At 41.3% G+C, this 20074-nt stretch overlaps 2 protein-coding genes across 11 annotated transcripts in view; both read right to left on the reverse strand.

Moving 5' to 3' along the window:
• LOC103615159 (RCC1 and BTB domain-containing protein 2) overlaps positions 1 to 20074 on the reverse strand; it is a 468828-nt gene that overhangs the window by 364676 nt on the left and 84078 nt on the right. The window lies entirely within an intron of this gene.
• The window catches only part of CAB39L (calcium binding protein 39 like), a 62737-nt gene that overhangs the window by 35331 nt on the left and 7332 nt on the right, over positions 1 to 20074 (reverse strand). For 2 of the 5 annotated variants that reach the window (XM_017733636.1, XM_017733638.1), the window contains exon 2: positions 2731 to 2879. In XM_017733636.1, coding sequence (XP_017589125.1) covers positions 2731 to 2832 — 102 coding nt within the window. In that variant the 5' untranslated portion in view covers positions 2833 to 2879. Of the gene's footprint in view, positions 1 to 2730; positions 2880 to 10443; positions 10642 to 11175; positions 11576 to 11618; positions 11747 to 20074 lie in introns of those variants that run through there. The other 3 variants (XM_017733635.1, XM_008633180.2, XM_017733637.1) reach the window with 3 other exon arrangements.

Raw genomic sequence — 20074 nt, forward strand, 5'->3', positions numbered from 1 at the left:
CCTGCTGAAAGTTGCACAAGGTTGTATTAAGCTCCTCTCTGTCTGACTTTGTGCCCTCCCGGCTGCCCACAGCATCTTCGCCTCATACTTCGGATTTCTCAGCTGGGAAAGGAAAGGGGGTTCTCTGCTAGCCCTGCAGTTAATTCTGGCTTTGCTGCACTTCTCTGCCAATACTGGCTGTACTAGCAGCTTTTAGCTATCTCAACCCACATACCACATTGGCTGTACTACAATAGCAGCTTCATTGTCACAGGATAAATCTTGTTTAAGCATCTGAAGCAAGTCCTAGTTGGAAACTACTTCGCACACAAAATCAGGGATGCTCTGGAGTTGTATCCTAGAAGTCCTGGGAACCTTGGTTTTATGGTGAGGCATAACAGTACTCCTCTAGTTCTTACAGCAGACTAGGAGCTAGAAATCTGAAAAATTGGACAGCCACAAACTTCTCTGGTCACAGGGCCACAGGGTCCAAACCCAGCTCTGAAACATCCAGGGTCTCTGGCTCTTGCAGTAGCTAAACCTCTAGGCACTTTCATGACAGTTTGACAAATTTCTTCTCCCTTTGGAAATCAAATTGGAGGTAAAATTAAAAACTTTGCTAGGTTTTGAAGAGCACAGAGTACAGCACTGTGCTTTGTTTTTCTTTGCTTTTGTTTTCAGTTAAATTTCTCTAATCTTGCTCATGAAAAGATCCTACTCATTGGCATTATTGAGTATCCCTCGAAAACCTGTGGGCCACTGAAAGTCTTCCCATTGTCTTTTCTTCTCCAGTTCAAACTGCAAACACCACTTAGAAACGGTGTTACTAAGTTCACAAACCTGAATGGATAGCAGCAGGTGTGACTGGGCTGATTGGGTTTGCAATTTTTCCTGCCAGTTTTTAAAGTTTATCATCATCTCAGTACTAAAGGTAGTCCTTATGATTTACTTCCATAAATTCAGGAGAATAAATTTAGCTGTTTTCTTTAACAGGTATTTATTTCAGGACAGCTCAGTGGAACACTTTAGATGAAAGGCAGAATTACCAAGGAGTCTCAAATCTTTCCTTCTGCAAGGAAAAGGGCCCTATGAGCTTCCTTGACATCACAGCACAAAGTCCTGAGTCAACAAGACACGTAAGCCTATACTGATGCAAAAAAAGGCTTTCCTCACCTTCTGCCTTGCTGTTAGGGGACTGATCCTCTGCCCTAATCACCCACATTCACCCCAGGAACAGCCTCTATCCCATAGCAACAAAGTACATAAAAACTAAGTGAAAACCAGCCTCCTCCTGTAGAATAAGCACCATTAAGTTCATGAGCTGTTTCCATTCTAATATGCCAGGGGAACACTCCGTTATCTTTTGCTCTGTGAGGAAAACACACACCAGCTGTTCTGCCTTTTATGAAAAACTTACACTGAGCATTCCATTTTCTAAGAAGTCTGAATTTCTCCTTGTCACTGACACCCAAATAAGCAAACCAGCTCAAAGCCAAAAACTCTCAAAACCACAACCCAGAGGAGTCATTCTACAAAGCAAATCGAAAAGAAACCCAAGTATGGAGCTTCTGCTTTGAATGTCTTCTTTAATCAGGCTCCAAAGGATGAATTCAGCAGGGAAGAACAGATTCTGTTGGTTTATTTAGTTACTTAATTTACGTTTTAGTTCAGAGACAAATTCTCTCAGTTTTCAGGTTACTGAAAGTATTTCAGAATGAAACATCAAATACCAGAGACCTCCCAGAAATCCGTGTGACTTACCTTACATAATTAACACACTCTGAGCTACTTGCTTTAAACCAAAAAGTTTTAAGAGGATCTCACTAAGGGTGCAAACGGCTCCATGCCTTGGCTTGGGTTTGTTTTCATACAGCTTCCTGCACAAGGTGGGGGAAGCACAACATACACGCACGCAAACATCAGCTCCATTAAAAATATATTAGTGCCACTTATCAGCTATTTCTGCTTCCATTGACAGTCAATTTTAACTTAAAATTGGTCTGCTGTTAACTAAAACCGTATACTTCTACTACAGCAATAGTATAGAGGGCCAGAGTCTCAGATGCAAAAAATAAAAAAATAATTTGATTTTATGCAAGCACAAATTCCTAATTGGGAGCATTTTGTGTGTTGGGGTGCATCTTATCAAGTGGTCACTGGAAAGGTGGCAAAAGTAACTCGAGTCTGTGTCATGGAATTAGAAGAGAGCAGTAATATTAGCAAAAGCCTCTATAAATAGAAAATGAGTAGCACAGCTCTTTTTGGAAGCATTAGCACCCAGAACATTAGAAAGGATGGACAGAGTGAGATCTCTTCTATATACATTTGTATACACACAGGTTTCTTGTTTTCTGCAATGTTCATCAGAAGTAGAGTTTTTCTCTGTGGGTATCTACACATTAATCGGCAACCTCATTTGTTATCCTACTAAAACCATTAACAGTACAATAGTTTTCACACAACCTTCCAAGCTGTTTTGCTAGATTCATTACTGTTCAAAGTAGTGGGAAATCACCCTTGGTTTTGGCCGAGGCTCCTGGATCTCAGCATTTTCTGTTTGACCCCCAGATCTGATGTATTTTATTTATGCAAAAGCCCCTTGGTTTCAGCAGAAACATTCAAGCACACAGCTACTTCCAGGGGCAAGCACTCGCAGAATCAGGGCAGTGAGCAAACACAATTTTATTCCCTTTATTCTACTGTTCTCCCAGCATAAAAACCTTATTGGTCTTCTACAACATTACCTCATACCTTGTCTGTCTTTTTTTCTTGTTTTTCCAATATGGCCATGTTTTCTTTCAGAACCTTCACAATCTCAGCAGGATTTTTGTGTGATTTACTAAACAAAGGCATGGTCTTTCTTCACCTGGATTTCTTCCTTCAAGATAGAAGAGGGCTGCCTTAAATAAAACAACAAACAAAAACAGCTTTTAAGGTTTATACAAAACACAATAAAAAGACACAAAGACATTGTGAACAAGAAAAGGTTATGCCTCAGGCACTGCATTTTGCTTCAGCCACTCAGTGGAGCAGTAAAAGTTCCCATGTGTAGTTATTGCAAGTTCATCGAGGATTCACAAGCCACCATTAGAATATGAAAAGCAACTACTCAGCACCTGGACAGGAGCTGGATGCTTCCTGAAGGAAGCTCTGACCTACAGGTCGGCACTCCAGAAAGGCCATGCCTATGTCAAATGTATTTTGGACCCTGCACATTTGGCAGGCTCCACTAGATTTCACATAGGGATTTCTGTCAGACTTCACCAGCTCCAGCACAATGCAGAAAACCAACTGTAGATGCCAGCACACCAAAAGCACCCTTTGTTTAGAGATTTGCAGTTAGGATCCCAGCTTCTCTGCCATCTCTCCTTCTTCAGCTGCTTTGCTTTTTCAGCCTAAGGGACCATGAGAGGAAGCAGTTTCAGCTATCCCCTAAGTCTGACAGACGTCAAGAATCTGTAGATCAGATCTCACTTGCGTAAAACATTGCCTGAATTAAATAAGGAACAGAGGATCAGGCCCAAATATGAACACAAATGTTTTCATGACATTTAAATGAAAAACTGAGCATTTTAATGAAAATGGATTGTTTGTTTAATTTGAAACATTCTTCTGCTGTATAGTTAGAAAGGCAAATACCACACCACTGTATTTATATATGAAAGAAACCAAGTATGTCAGTTTCTGATCTCATGAAGCCTTAGGCTGTGAATTCTTACAGGTTTTGCTGAGGGTCCAATACAAAGATCTACTGAAGTCAGTGACTGACTACAGATGGCAGTATGTTCTGGTTAGAAGCTCAGCACTGTTCTGGACTGAATTCCAGTTTGTATAATAACAAAAAAGAGGTAAAATGGAAAAAAAAAAAAAAAGAACAAAAGCAAAAATAATCTCAAACTCCTATCTCCTTCCACAACAAAAGAAAAACGTCACAATTCCTCCACACACACATTTGCAAAACTAGCTGTGAAAACATAAATACACACACAAATCACTTCAATCCCATTACTCTCCAACATTTACAATTAAAAAGCAGCTTTATACAAGAGGTTTCAGAGGAGAGAATTAAACCAGCACAACACACACAGCATAAAGAAGAAAACTCAGTGGTCCCAAAGAACCAACTCCTCTCATGCTCCGTTGTTACTATGGGCACGCTCCAGAGTCCATCAGGAAATACGATCCTATTTGAGCCATACATCCATGTGTTACTAATCCCCAAATATCCTATGGCATTAATACCCAGATTAGACATACATTCTACTGCAGCTGTAAACAGTAACCATACAAAACAGCCAAGTAAAAAATTCAAGCTTTAAAAGCAAAATCTATACAGCCTCTGTCCTAACATCTTATTAAAAACATTTCAAAACCTTTTTGCAGATTACCTTTACAGGAAGAGTTTCTATGACACACAGGAAATATTTTTAAATGTCTTATTTAAATGTCTTACTTAATATATTTAAATGTCTTTTATAAAAAAGTTCTTTTATAGTGTCAAAAGTAGGCGAGTTTGTATATAGCTTCTAATTTGTTACTAGGTCAGTTTTACAGGGATATTTTCACATTCAGTGTCTGAAACTTCACCACTTTCGAGTTCCCATTTCAAGCTCCTCACAGTCCTGTTCAAACTCATTTTTATTTCTCCAGTTTTGGCTACATAACCTTCACTCCTCAGCTGAGCTCCCAGCTGCAGAGTCCTGGTCCCAGGCAGCTCACAAGTGCAAGCTTTGGCAGCAATGGCCACCAGAGCAGAGTCACACCTCAGCCTGACAAGGTGCAACGTTGAAGCCTGGGTGTACTAACAACGCACCCTTTGGGGTACATTCAGCTACACACAAGCCCTGGAAAAGACTGTGATGCCAGGATTATACAATAAAGTTGTTTAGATGCTGCTAGCAAGCGCCAAGCACTCTGTAATCCCACATGTGCTGCAAATAGAAGATTAATAATTCACAATACACTTTGAGGAAGACCTGATTCTGCATGTTTTTATTATCCTGAAGGCATGGCATGAGGATGTGATGATGCAAGAGAGAGAGATTCTCAAAGCAGGAGCTTAACAGGCAAGTTGCATTTCAGAAAAGAAGTATTTTCATCCAGGGTCAGGTAGGTATATTCAGATTGCTAAAGTCATCCCTTCATCTTTTCTTCTCAGAAGTCTTCACACAAAGAAAAGCAAAGGGGGAGAGAAATTGATTTTTTAAACGAAGTACTTGTGAGCTAGAGGTTCTGAGATTTTTAAAAAATGGAGTTCACATTTCTAACTGAAATGCTGACAATAAACTATTATTTCCTCCCAAATAGTAACTTACATGGCTGTCTAGAGTAGTTGTAGAGTAGGGCAGGGTGTCTGTACTTAAAATAATCACTAATTTTGCCATAGAACCAGCACTTTTCCACTGCATAGTTCCAGTATCACCAGCAAGTCACAACACTGCTCAGTGATAAAATATCATTTTTTTCACTATATACCCTACCAGCATCTTAATCACAACAGCAAACCACCAAAAATAGGGCAGGAAGGGACTCAAGAAACTGTTTAATTCATTTCTCTGTTGATCAGAGCCAAGTCTTCATTATGCACAAAGTCTTATATACAAAGCAAAGCCTCTGCTATATGCAAGTGGAGGGAGGCAGAGAGTAAAGGGGGAAGAGCCCCAGATGTGCATGAAATAATATTTTTGGATTTATCCCTTCTCAGGATATGTTTTTTAACTTGGCAGAAGATGATCCATCACTTCAGGAAATACATACCGGCAGCTGCAGGTTATGGTCCCTTTTGGCTCTCCACGCAGGACTCTTCTAGGGGTACATATGCTATTCACAATTACAGGTAGAAGCAAATGGGGGTAAAGTCAGTCTGCTGAGAGGGGAAGAGCAATCTGTGGACAGGATCATATTTAGAGAGGCATAGGAATTCAGAGCCTATCCAAAAATTTTGGTGACTCAAAATAGAAAGATATTATCAACACATAACAGGACTGGAATGTCACTACCTGAGAAACTGGATGGAGTCAAGAACCAAGATAACAAAAATGGGATAAAAGTTAAGAGTAGATAATGCTGAATGGTAGATGAGACACAGTTTGTAGACGTTCCAGATCCCTGGAAACATTCAAGATCAGATTGGACAGGACTCTGAGAAACCTGATCTAGTTGAAGACATCCATGACAAGGGGAATTGGAGTAGATGACCTTTAAAGGTTCCTTCCAACCCAAACCATTCTATGAATATCTGCTTCAAGCTGAGGACTTAACCATGAGAAATTATAAAAACAAGCAGCTGGTGACATATACAAACACACACATATTTTACAGATGTGAGAAAGACAGACACAAATCTGTGATGAATCGCAAAAATAATCATCAGTAGAAATCCAGAAGTATTTATGTCTTTGAACAAAGTCTTGATAGACCTTCATATGGAACACTGTACACAGCCCTGAACACCCACAGTCAAGTAAAATCAACAGAGGTTAGAGTGGGTGGAGAGAAGCACACTGGATGGCCAGAAAAAATGGCAAGACCAGCATGTCTTGGAAGCTAAAAGTGCTCACCTTCTTAAGTTTAGAATAAAAATACAGGAAAGCTGAAAAAGTCATTTCAGCTTAAATAAAAATAACACTTTATTTATGCAGAAGCAAATGGTTATAAACTGCTGATGAATAAACTTCAGCTGAAAATGTAAAGGTTTCCATCCACTGGAGCTTTGAGGTTTTGAAATAACCTACTCTACCAGGCACACTACAGAGTACTGTTCATAAATTTTTGACACTGCTGTCTGGCAGCAAGGGACAGGACTGAATGAACCTCTTTCTTTCCTACTTTCTAGGAAAACTTTTTCCATCTAATGGCTATTCAACATATGTTTTCATAACATCAGAAATGGATTGTGGACACTCCTGAATTCATAATGGAGAACCAGCCAACTTGTGAAACATTTAGTTTGGATGATGTTATTTCACTGGTGCTCTTGAGAGGAGTTTATGAGACCAAGGAAAGAAACAGCTGTATCTGGTCTCAGAGGTTGTCTCTCCCGGACATGAGGAAAATGCCTCGGCAGTGCTGTAGGAGGAACTGAGGTTTCCTAAGCCTGCTGTTTCCATCAGCATGAACATGACATTTCAGACACCAGAGCTGGAGTGTCCAGCACATTTTAGGAATTCTACTTTTACAAAAAATACTTTCAGGGAATATCATTCCATCTTTGTTTGGGAGAAAAAAATGGCACTGATTTTATATTAGATAAGCCACAGAAAAACCAAAAGGCAACTTTAAAGAACCGCTTTCTAAATGTTGCCCTGTTTCTGTTCAAGTCAGGAAAAGAAAAAAGAAACCCACACAAGCAGTGAATTGAATCCAGAGATGGATTCAATTGTGGTTTACAAGACATGAGTTTTAGGGTATTCAGTAGCCTGTCAAAGTTAACATCCCTTCATATTCAGGGCATACCATCTCTCAGAGGTCTCCAACTCTACACACATTTAACCAAGATGGAAAACACAATTTCAGAAAACCTATCTACCTACTTTTATTCTGTCTTCTCTGCAAAGGGGGAAGCTGAAACACAGAGACATTACAAGACTTACCCAAGGCCACATAAAAAAAAATCAGTGGCTGTGTCAGGAATGCAACTCAGATGATCTGACAACAACTACACTTTATCAGGCTTCAAAATACCTCTTCTGCCAGTTTATCTGCTCATAAAGAGAATGTACTAAAAAAGATTTAACACAGCTATAAAGTACAGAAAGAGATCTAGTTCTGATTATAGGCACTCTCCACAGTTTCTGTGCTTTTAAGGCATACACCTCCTCCAAAGACTATAGTGCAACTGAACTTGTAAGCCCGATGAAGGAAAAACGCACACAGCAGCACCACTCTGCTCAGCAGCCCATCCCACTATGAAGTGACTCGGTAAAGCAGCTCTGTAACAAAGGCTTCTTCCTGCCCATGAAAGTAAGAATGGGAGAGAGCACGTGAGCCCATCCATGCACTCTATGCAGATGCTCCTCCAGACAAAACATTTGGTCTTGAAAAACAAATGAGCAAAAAATTTCCTTCCCATCGAGTATCAGACATTTGTCTTGCCTTAGCTCCCAACCTTCATCAAGTTACTGATGTGAATCAAAACCTTTCAATAACTCACATTGTGTGAGAGTTTCTGGAATGGAAAAAGAGACCTTCATTTCTCATTCACTGCAGTGTGCCCATGACCCATATATTTGGGTCCTGAGTTAGCCCATTTTCTTCTTCATTTTGTCTAATTCAGTCTCTACATAATGGAAGAGGGCCTTGTTTCTCCCTGCTGCCGTATTTGGGAAAGTTGTTGCAGTGACAGAGCAATGTACTCAAAGCAGGAGATAGAAGCCCCCATGTGTGATGAGCACCTGGAAAAGCCCAGTTTGTCCTTCTGCCCTCCCCAGTGCAGTCCCCTCACACAACCCACGGTTTTTTTGATATGCAGAAGGAATCAAGGCTATGCAACAAGAGACTTCTCTGCAAATTCTCAATCGGTTGCAGATTTTGGAACGTGCGTTGCAAATGAGACAAAAGATTAACAGAAGATGGGACAGTTTTATGGTTAGGGTGAATGAATGCCATCTCTGCTTGGCAACAATATTTTTCCAAAAACTCAAGAATTTACTCATCATAAGCTTTGATGTTGGCTACTTGTTGCATTACCCAAAATGAAGATGGAGATTAGCTGAAACTTCATCTGAACACACAAAACATCACAGTAATGCCTACCATCGCCACAAATGTCATTTTTTTAGCAGATGGAAAGCATCCTGAAGATCAGACATGCAAAAGAAGTAGGCAGCTCTGCCCTTAATATGATCACCTCTACAGAATGAGAATAATAATATCACACAGTTGTTCAATACTGTTATGAAACTGAAGGCACTCATGGTGATGCTTAACCCAAGTGCTGTGGTGTAGGTCTATGGAAGCACTCAAAGAAATTATTAACTCTTTTTAATTGAGTGCTTGAATGCCAATTTAATAAAAACAAAAAAACCCCATGTACAGTCTTTCAGCAAACACAGGGGATAAAATGAAACACTGAAAAGCAATCTGGCCACTGAGGCAACATTTTGTTAAATGCTTTGTTCTGTGATGGTGACACCCTGCTCCACATGTATTCACATCCCTACAGCCTCTGTAGGAGCCATCCAGCTGTTGCAGGGCCACATGGTGAGTCAGGTCAGGGAAGTGACCCAGGTTAACAAAAAACAGCTTGTCGGGGAAAAAAAGGTCACACAGGTTTCCAGTCCAGTTCTGCCCAGATACAGTCTAGAGCTGTACCAGCACAAGAGGGGAAGAAGGAGATGGAAGGAGGGTACAGAGACAGGGCTTCTGGAGCAGATGCTACAGCTCAGATATTCACCATCCAAAGCCAGAATGAGGTAGTGATGATCATAAAGGAAGTACAAATGTGTGGTAATACAAAATACTAATCATAGAATAGTTTGGGTTGAAAGGGACCTAAAGATCATCTGGTTCCAAGCCCCTGGCCTTGGGCAGGGACACCTTCCATTAGATCACGTTGCTCAGAGAGAGCCCCATCCATCCTAGACATAAACACTTCCAGGGATGGAGCATTCACAGCTTCTCTGAACAACCTGTGCCAGTCTCACCATCCTCACCATAAAAAATTTCTGTTTAATCTAAATCTATCATGAGTAGGGTACAGAAAACAGAACTGAAGTTTAAGGCATTTTAGGTGTTTGACTTTGCTACCTTGTGTCCTTCTATTGGAAGTCCGATGTTTTCACATCCACTATTATTATTGTGATTATTATTACTATTATTATATTTATTATAAAATAGCATTTGCACACTGCAATGCCAGGTAACATTCAGATTCTAAACCCATGCAGAAGTGGCATCCTGTGGCACCATACTCACACCAGCATCATTTACTTCTGTATTGCAGGATCACATAGGCTCTCCCAGTCATGCTAATGAACTAGCTAGAAGAAGTAAGTTATTACTTCCTGTTCAATAAAACTAGAAAGACACAAAACCAGAGGTTTTACAGCCAGCAAATTTGCAGGATTGATGAGTACAGAATATTTGGGATCCCAATTTGCATTTGCTACCACAGAGGTCTTTCAAACCTAAAAGATTAAGAATTCAATTCCATGCCTAACTGTAGTCCATAGCAAAACTCCCACAAACTCAGTCATGCAGAAAGAGCTCTCTTAACTAATGTCTCTGAAGTACACATAATTCTAACAGAAGAGCCCTTAACAGCTTTTCATTTACTTAAGTAAAAGAGAAACCAAGTTAAATATCCATTTCTAGTAGGAATAGTAACTGTAGAAATAATGGAAACTAGTAACAAAATTTAAATAACACAGGCAGCAGCCAAGAGGGAATAGGACTTCCTCTAAACCCATTAGTGGGGACCATGAATACTATTTTTTGCATTTGGTCCAATATTCCTGAACTTACCTCTACACAGCATTCAGTCGATCAAGTTTGTAGCAAGTCTGCTGTGTTACTTTCAATACCTTCATAATGGATTAAAATAATCTTCTATAGTAGTAATTTCACTTTACTACTAGTATTAGCCCAATAAAGAGCCTTTACTTTTAAGAAAAATCCCAACTTCCCTTAAGCTCAATTAAAGTTGTGCCTGATAAACACTTCATCAATCGCCCATCGCACAGAATCAGCAATTCAAGTGGACAAGACCAACCGGCTGCAAACAAGGAGATGGTTCCTTGTGGCAGTTCACACGCACGCTCATCTTCCCTTCATCTCCTTCCCCCTGCCTTATGCAAGTGGCCACGCTCTCATTCCTCTGCATCTCAAGAGCCAGTCCGCAGCTGCAGGCAGCCCGCGGAGAGGAGCAAGAGAAATGATATATTGCAGATATTTTATTTTTGGAAACCACACTGTAAATAAAGCCATTTCCAGAGATATTCCATGGACACGGAGTGCTTGGTCGCAGAGCCAGCGCCTTATGTAACAGGAGGAGTATTGTTTAGGGTTGCCTGCATTTAAGAGCCACTCCTGGTAACACAGTTTACAAAGCTATAAAAAGCTACCAGCGTAACTATCGAGAACAAGCAGGCAAGCGGTTTATTACCAAAAGGCTGGTGCTAACTGGAAAAAAGGAAAGTTTCATTAAATCACTCAACTTTCCTTCACTCGGAGGACATCACCTCGGCTGACACTTACTGTGAGTGGAAAGGTGGGGGCTCCTAGGCAGCCCGGAGCAGCCCCATGGCCAGGTGCTGAAGACAGCTCTGCCGCCTCCCCCCAGCCCACCCCGCCAGCAGCCGCCGTCAGTGATCTGCCATTTAATTCCGCTTTATTCCCCCCCGCCGATCACCGACAAGTGGCAGAGACCAGGGAGGGATCCCGCGATTCGGCCTCCCGCTCTTCTCCTGCCGAGCGACCGTCAGCCTCTGGAAAAGCGCGAGCAGAAAGGATCGCTTGGACATGCACAGGCGCTCACAAGCAGCTGTAAATTTCCACTCCCCGCTGCCTGCGGCTGGACTCCCGGCTCCTCGCTGTTCCTGCTCCGACGAGCTCTGTGCCTGGGTGTGCGTTTTTCCCCCACTGCCCTCCCCGCTTCCCACTCCCTCACTCGTCTTGCTCACAGGCTCACACACACACACCCCAAACTCCACGTCAGAGGAACGCGTGGAAAAGCAAAGGATGAAGTGATCACTCCGCCGAGAGATTTCCCCAGGGTTAAGGGAGGATATGCTACGATTTCGCATCACTTCTGTAAGTTTCCATTCCCCTCCAAAGTCTGTCGGTGCAGGGGGAGGCATCGCTGACGGGTCCTCGCACCATCACGTGGCGGAGGCTGCTGGAGTTAAATTATTCACCTTGCCGTCCTGCTAGGAATGCAAATAAGGGAGCCCAACAGCGGGTTGTTGTTACAAGATAATAATAAAATCAACATGCTCACGCACCACATCTTTCAGCAAAGTCCGGTCCAGAAAAGCTAAAGTTAAGCTGCTTCCTGCCTATATATTATTACACAAAGATCCAAATACTTTTCTACAATAATACTAGGGAGGATTAAAAAAAACCAACCAAACAAACAAACAAAAAAAAAAACAAACCACCCAACCTGCAGTATACTCTGAGCAAAATTTAAATCCTGATGAAGAAAAACATTAGCCCAAAGTATATCTTCAAAGGCTAATGTGATGGGGGGAAAAATCATAAGGTATTGCAAGTGCCACACATTCCCAAAGGGAATGGCAAGTGCTGTCCCCTCTGCCCCCAGCTGTCTAACAGGCGTTGAGAGCAGGGAAAAAAGGATGCTTTACCATGGGCATGCAAGATGGGATTTGAAATGTATCCTCATCTGGATCTTGGCCGGGTCCCAGCAGGGATGAGTGCCCAGCATGTTTTTGTGCCAAGCTTGCCAGCTTTGTGCCAAGCTTGAAGAAAACTTCACCTCCCATCCCTTCTTCCTCAGGGCATAGCCTAGCCAAAGTCCTACATTATTAAAAGTATTTTGGTATGCTACATTTGCTTGGGGAGCTGATCTCAGAGTTAGCAGCACTACAGTTGCAGATCTTGGTTTAGGGCTCACCTGCAGTAGCTATTCACAGCCCTACATTAAAGGCAGCCAAAACCGCATGAGAAACCTCATTTCTGAGGAGTACAGATGAAGCAGACACCTTTTAAAGGGCTACCATCCTTTGCTTGCAAAGCTGGCTCCAAACTGGAGCACACAGGAGTATCCCAAATCCTCACTTTGAAGAGCCACTTGCCTGTCCTTCATGGGCTCAGAGAGGCAGAAGCCATCCCTGCTCCCTTAACCTCCCCGCATTTGCTCCTGCCTTAGCACAGGAGGTACCAAGCCAACCTCAGATCAGCAGATTTGTACTCTCAACTCATCTGTAAAGAACATCACCATTTCTGCTCACACTTTACCTAGAAGATCATCAAGATACTGCAGCCCTGTGTTTTTGGACTGCCCTGAACAGCACTGGGAACAGGCATTAATTAGTGCTGCTCCCACTGCACCAGAAAGCACTGCAACAAGTAACACCAAATGGCAATTTCTGCTCCAAACCCCTCGTGAAATATTCTTCCAGCACTGAATTAAAGGCTTCACATTAGCCACCACTGACCAGGTTTCCTCTCCAGGCCACCTCCAGAGAGTGCTCAGTGAGGGATACTGAATAGAATGAGCTGCCCTTTGAGGCAGCTTCCTTCTCCACGAAGCTTAGCAGGCACATGAACAACCTGCACAGATGTTTCGTGGTGTGAAGGACTTGGGGAGAAAAACCAGCACTGGGCACCTTTTTGTGGGTGCCCTGCTCTGTCACAGCTGGGTGGGGAGAGGGAAGGGGTGCTGGGCCTTGTGGTACCTTACACCCACTCTGGCTCTGGCCCTTTCTTTTTTATCGGATACCTCGGCCTTTGGGTAAATATCACAGCGAAGGTCAAGCGATAAACACTCTGCCCTTGGGCTACTACTGAAGGTACTGCTTTTCCTAAGGCAACACAACAATCTAAGTACATCACTACTTCCACCATGGGTTTTTGAGAGAATAACATTTTTCCTCTACCTGTCCCAAGAGAAATTTTATCTTTTCTATTGTGAATCCATCACCACTTCAACAGGTAAAATCCCAACTTTTTGTTGTACCACGGAGTTCAACAGTGGTAGGTGTTACCCTGAAATTGAACTATCACAAAAAAAAAAGACTAAAATATCACAAAAAAGCTGGTTTAGTTGCACATTAAGGGGCCCCACTGGGGATAATCTGTATTCCACTGAGCTCCATGAAGTATTCACAGACCATTCTGAGTATCCTGGTTCTTTGGAAGTATAAGAAATTTATCTACAAAATAACTATCCTCTGTTTCAGACTAAATATGCCTGTTTTCCTGATTCAGAGGAATAAATTGAATATGCACTCAATTACAGTTCAACTTTGCCCATCTTCTACCTGAGGAAATACTTTACTGCTTTAATAGGAGCCCTCTACACAGCAGGAGAGCAAGAAACCCACCCGCCTCCATCCCTGCATTGCAGCAGGAGAAACAGTGCAAAACAGGGTAGCTAAAGGGCCAGGGGAAAAAACATTCTCTGCTATTCCAATACTCTGTTTCATCTTAAGTAGAGTTAATTCTCAGATGACAGGAAAAAGCCCTGAACCATTCAAGAGGAATTAAGCCATAATTACTTGGTGCTCTTATCTGTTTGTTAGGGTTTTTTTGTTGCTGAGAGGTTATTAAATATTTCAAAAAAAAAGTTTTGTTCAATTCTTAATTTGTAGCCATCTCAAATCTAGAATGATGTAATTATAAATAGACAAAAAATCTTTACAGTCTCAAAATACATGGAAAAAAAAAAATCTCTGCACTACTAAAGGACTCCAGCTTCCATATATTTAAATTTCATTATATTTGTTTCCTTTAAAGAGAGCAGAGTCCTTGGGCTAAGGCATGGTTAAAGTAGTTTTGAGAAATTTTTGTCCTTGCTTTCATGACTTAAAATCATTCCATCTAATAAAGACCAAAGGAAGAAAACCCCAGGTGATTTTTCCTGCCCTTTCCATTTACTTTCTAATGTGGAAAAGAGAAATTAGGGAACTTCAACAGTGAGTGGAATTGCAATAAATTACAGCAGCAGATGATAAACACACAGAGTATATATATTAATTCTGCTTATTTAATCATCCACTTCCAGTCTGTCTACCTCCCCTGAGATTACTTCCAGCATTCCAAAGCCCTAAGCAGCCTCTAATAATAATAACAACAACAACATCCTTCCTTCCCCCCAAATTGCTCAATGCCCCAGGCCATCAAAATTCAGTTCTCCACAGCAACAGGTTTAGTTGTGTAATGCTGAATATCAAGAGGAGAAGCTTTAGAATACTAAAAAGATTCCCCCACCCTCCAAAACCTGAAAACTAAAGAACATCCCCCACAGCATTTCATGCTATTCTTACAAATCCCAAGTTATCAACATTTTGGCAGTTTATTGGGGTGGAGGGGAACTAAAAACAAGTAATTTATATAATCTACATCGTAAAGCTGTTACACTTTAACTCAAAGCATTTAGCCGTACGACCAAGCAATTTAAAAAGTGTCCAACAAGAATTCTAAAACCTCACAAAACGAGATGTTTTGCAGTAACTTCATACTTCTGTGTTATTCTGTGAGTTCACAGATACTAATTTTCTTCAGATCCCTGCAACAGCAATGTGGCCACTTCAGATTAATGCAAATAAATTCTTCTTCATCGAGTAGATCCCAAATACAGACATACACCAACACTCACACTTTCTCTCCATATAATCTGGGAGGGAGACAAGCTTCAAACTCAGCCTGTATATCAGTCCCCCCAAAACAGCCACCAGCACGAATTAACATTTGGCTGCTCATCCAAATACAAAATAAGGCAAAAAAAGTGCTGCAGTCTACAGGGGGAGCAGGTAGTTTTCCCTACAGCCATGTAAAAAGCAGCAAAGTTTCTGGCCTCTCCCGGGACCAGAAAATTGAAATTTCTTCAGTGAAGTGTGGAAAACAGAGAGCAGCAAGAAGCAGTGGCTGACCTGCAGCTGCATTTTAGCTAAAGTGAGTGGAAGGATTTAAATGGATACTTTATATAAGCTACTCCTAAAAATGCAAACATGTCTTCAACGATTATTTTCCCCTCTTCTTCCTCCTAGCTCCCTCTAGCGCTTTTAAGTACGTACGGCCTTTTCTTTCCTGATTTATTTAATGCAAATACAGTTGCTAAGATGATGTTTGTTTTAGTTGGGGTTTTGGGGGTTTTAAGATCTGTAATAGATCTTGTAAACTGCTCACGAGTTTTTACTGAATTCATGTGTACAATCACTCCAGAAACCAAGCACTGACATGGGCTTTCTACCAGAAACCTTTATGTATTAATACTTTATGTATAGGCCAGCGTATTTAAAAGTTTGCTCATTTTAAAGGCATCCAGCTCCATTATTAGAGAGAGTCAACTAAAATGAATCCCTTTCCTTGTGCATTCCCACTCCCAAATGAATTGTGTCTAAACAGAAAGTTACTACAGCCCAACAGCTGAAAAATATAACATTAAAATTTTATGTCTACTCTAAAGTCACTTATAAAATGTTAATTGTGCCCCTTATATACTATGTCCCAACATAAAACACAAATAAGAAACATACCTGCACTCCCACTTTCATGAGCAGAGGAACAGTAAACTCATGACAACATCATGCTTTTTCCCACAAACTCATGCAAACAGAAACTAACCCCCCAAAATCAGTTACTGCCTGAAGAGCCAAGCAGTATTTTAAAAATAATTAAAGCTTTCACCTCTCCAAACTTCTTCTGTCCCAGTTCTGTACAGTCAGTCACTCTAGTGGCCATGTTTGTTTGTTTCCTTAAGGTCCATTCACAATTAAAAATAGGAAGAGGAAAGATCATTTCAAGAGGTGCAACAAAAAGAGCTTTGCTGAAGATCTAAAACCACTCATCAGATGTGTGCCAATCTTGCAGTTTCTATCACAGCACGCTAAAGAAACGCTTTTCTTCATGGGATTGAAAAAATTCTTTTATGTGTATAAGAACATCTATCTGTCATCTCCCATTTCTGAAATAGTCAAACAATATTAATAGTGTTTAGTCTTCTTGAAAGTACTGAATTTAGTTGCTGGTTTCCACATAACTTCAGCAAGCACTTTTCTTGATGTTAGGCAGCATGGGGTACTGCCTAACATCCGCTTCCAACACGCTCACTTATGCAAAAAACCCCATAGATGTTCCCTACCACTTCCTTGCTGGTCAAAGACAACGGAGCACCTCTAACCAGAACTTTAAACTTCCTAAGCGTGCTTGAAGCTGAAAGCTGTATTAGTGTATATTCACCTCAGCAATGGCAATATGCAGTGAAAATGTTAGGCAAATCAACTGCCTTCTGATGTCAGTAAGTTCTTAATACACAATGTGTGGCTGTTTCTGACAAGCTGGAAGGCAGTTTGGGATTTAAGACTTTTCTTCTACCGACCACTACTATAGAAGGCTAACACATTTTTCCTCAGATGCTTTCAAGATGACTTGCAGACAAACAAAATTAAGTTTAATTTGAAGCACAAGTTAAATGCTCCTGCGAGGCACTCACTGTAGCACCTAATTTAGTATGAGGAAACTGAGGTGGCGCCAAGCAAACACCCAAAGGTGTGCACTCAAAAACGTACTGTTAAAGAATATCAGGAGGCAGGAATCTTCATTCTGGATCAGACAAAGCTGCATTAAATCCCATCTCTAAGGGGGGCTGACACCAAGAGCAAAGTAGAAAAAGAAACATATACCAGAGGAAGGACAACTCTACTCTTCTTCTCCTTCTGGCAATTAGCACCTTTGAGGTTTCCTGACGCATCATCCAAAATCACCACGCTGAATAGCTACAAATGGCTCCGCAGCTTTCACTTTAAAGATCCCAAAAGAGCACTATTGCCCTTCTAGGGGGACTCTGAAATCACTTCTGCAATACTTAGATACAACAGATTGCTCAAGATTCTGACTGTCAAGACAAACAGTCAAGACAGCTCAGAGACTGCTATTTCCTATAGATGAGGGATCAAACAAGACATCAGCTCCAGCAGCAATTTACTGCATTCCAGTCAGTTCCTTCTTCAGGGCATCAAAGCCAGGATTTACCTTCATAACCATTGTATTTTTCAAGTGGTCACCCCCAGACAAAGGAACAAGTACTACCAGAAAGTCCCATATAGAGGCAGGGTGTTACACCCATGAAGAAGATGAGTTCAGACCTAAGAAGAGTCAGTTCCTGTTTATGTCACATTATGTGATCCTGGAAAAGCCACTTAGTCTCCCCATGGGAAAATTAATCCATTCAAAACCATAAGGTGCTTTGACACTACCGTGATGGAACCCAAACAAACACACCAGGCACTACCTAGCTTACTTGTGTCCTTTTCCTGCAGACTGGGATTATTGTCTTGCAGTTTGTGTGATGCAGGTCTCCAGAAACCATGCCCACAGACACAACAAACTTCTGAGTCTCTTCTCGTGCAGGTTAAGAATCCTACTAAAGCAGAACAGTCAAAACAAAACCAGAATAATATTAGGCTAAAAGTCTAAACTGCAGCTTTCAGATGAAGAATTAGACTTTTTTCCCAGTGTCAAATAATGAAACCCAAGCACTACTACAATTCTTGAAAAACAGCTGCTATACTTAAGCAGCTTAGGTTGCCCTAAAATGACTTGCCTAAAATCAAACAAGAAAATCTCTGGTGGCCAACCCTGCTCCCCTGGAGAATGAGAACCCACATCTTCTCACATTTTACTCTTTACCGGTTTTGTCCTGCAACAACATTAGTTTAACATATTGGAACAGGATAGGGAACCGTGAGAACTCATCAAGCTGAAGTTGCACAAGGAGACATTGTCTTCACAAGTACCCCAAAGGCATTCCTCCTGACAAACAATTGAGTATATTCATCACTTGTCAGGTTGCAAACATATTTGCCTTCATGTGACAGATACATGGCCAGTTGATGCAACCAGGGTGCTTGCACTTTTCTGTCCCACAGTAAGTACCTTACCATGACTTTAATGTTACCTTCCTGTTAGGTGGTGAACAGTCCCTGTTGTCACGAAGCCCCTATCACAGATTTTAGTAACATATTTTTCTGGTCCCAGGAATGAGCCTCCAGTGCCTCCCTAAAGACTTCTGTAGTCCATTCTGGCCAAAAGTTGACTACATTGAGCAAATTCACCTATAGGATATTCTTTGAAGTCCACTACTGTTACTCCCCAGTGGGGAAAACCCATCCATGCACATTCCTGCACTACTAAAAAGCCATCCGCTGTTCTCCCCATCCACGTTGCCCAACAACTGACATTACAAATTAATTATTATGTCAGACACATACAACTACAAACTGTCCAATTAAGGGCTGAATTCCTTTTGTTTTAATTAATAAACCAGGGTCATGCCTTGAAGTCCTTAAATGGCAGCAGGCATGCTGCAAGCTGGCATTTTTTAGCCAAGTCTGTCCTGAACAAGGACCAACATGAGCAGTGTGCTCATCTTCAGGACAATGTCTGTTTTGGAGGGAGAGCAGCTCTGGCACCTGGGTGTGCTTTGATTCAACTCCATTTCTGTGTAGCCTCAACAGCAGGGATCCCTGACAGGCTCTGGATATGGGGAAGAAAACCACTCGCCATGTGACATAAATGGCAAGCTCTAGATACCTAGGTTGTAACAGGTCAAATATACTCATGGAAATCTTCTTGGCAAACATCATTCCTTGAGACATCTCCCAATGAAATCTGACACCTTCAGTTATCAAACAGCACACAGATCTATACTCACAAACTTTGTCACACCCTCTGGAAACAGTTCAAGAAATCAGTTTTCTCATGCTGATGGTTGCTCAAATACCTGCTCCCTTCCCGCAGAAGCAACTGATAATTTTCTTCTCTGTGTGTGTTTTTGCAGTGTGCATTCACAAAACAACTTTATCTGCCACCAAAATCTACACTTCTGAAGGGCAAAAGACTGCAACTGTCCAGTTATAAAAGTCATGTTTAGCACTGAAAGTAAGTAAGGTTTATGCCTCCCAAATGAAAAAAGAGTCTCAAGCTGTATCAGCCCAGACATGAAAAGTTATCTACTATCTTTGCAAAAAAATAATATTTATAGCTAGATGCTATCTTGAGTCTGATAACCTGCAGAACATACTTTCTAATATATATGCATTCAGTGCCTTGAATTTATGAGAGCTGTAGGCCCAATAGCAGAATTCAGAGAGAAAAGTCTCAAAACTGTTTCTTTCAGAACTGCAGTGCTCATAAGGACACAAAATTATGTCTGGCATTGTTGCCAATTTTGGAGTTTCCACCCAAGTAACACTGAAAAGAAATGGCTTGTTTTCTGAGAGCAGGCAGAATCCCGTGAGAAGGTCACTCAGCAAGAGTCCTATCAGTTCAACTTTCCATGACCACAGCAAGACAGTCTCTCTTAGCTGTCATCATGGAATGAAATTACTTTCACAAGCATAAGAACTTCCATTGAAACATTTCAGCACACAAAGGCCTGTATCCAGAGAGCTGCATAGCAGCCAGGTAACCA

The sequence above is a fragment of the Corvus brachyrhynchos genome, unplaced genomic scaffold (assembly GCF_000691975.1).
Source record: "Corvus brachyrhynchos isolate BGI_N302 unplaced genomic scaffold, ASM69197v1 scaffold202, whole genome shotgun sequence".
Taxonomy (NCBI): domain Eukaryota; kingdom Metazoa; phylum Chordata; class Aves; order Passeriformes; family Corvidae; genus Corvus; species Corvus brachyrhynchos.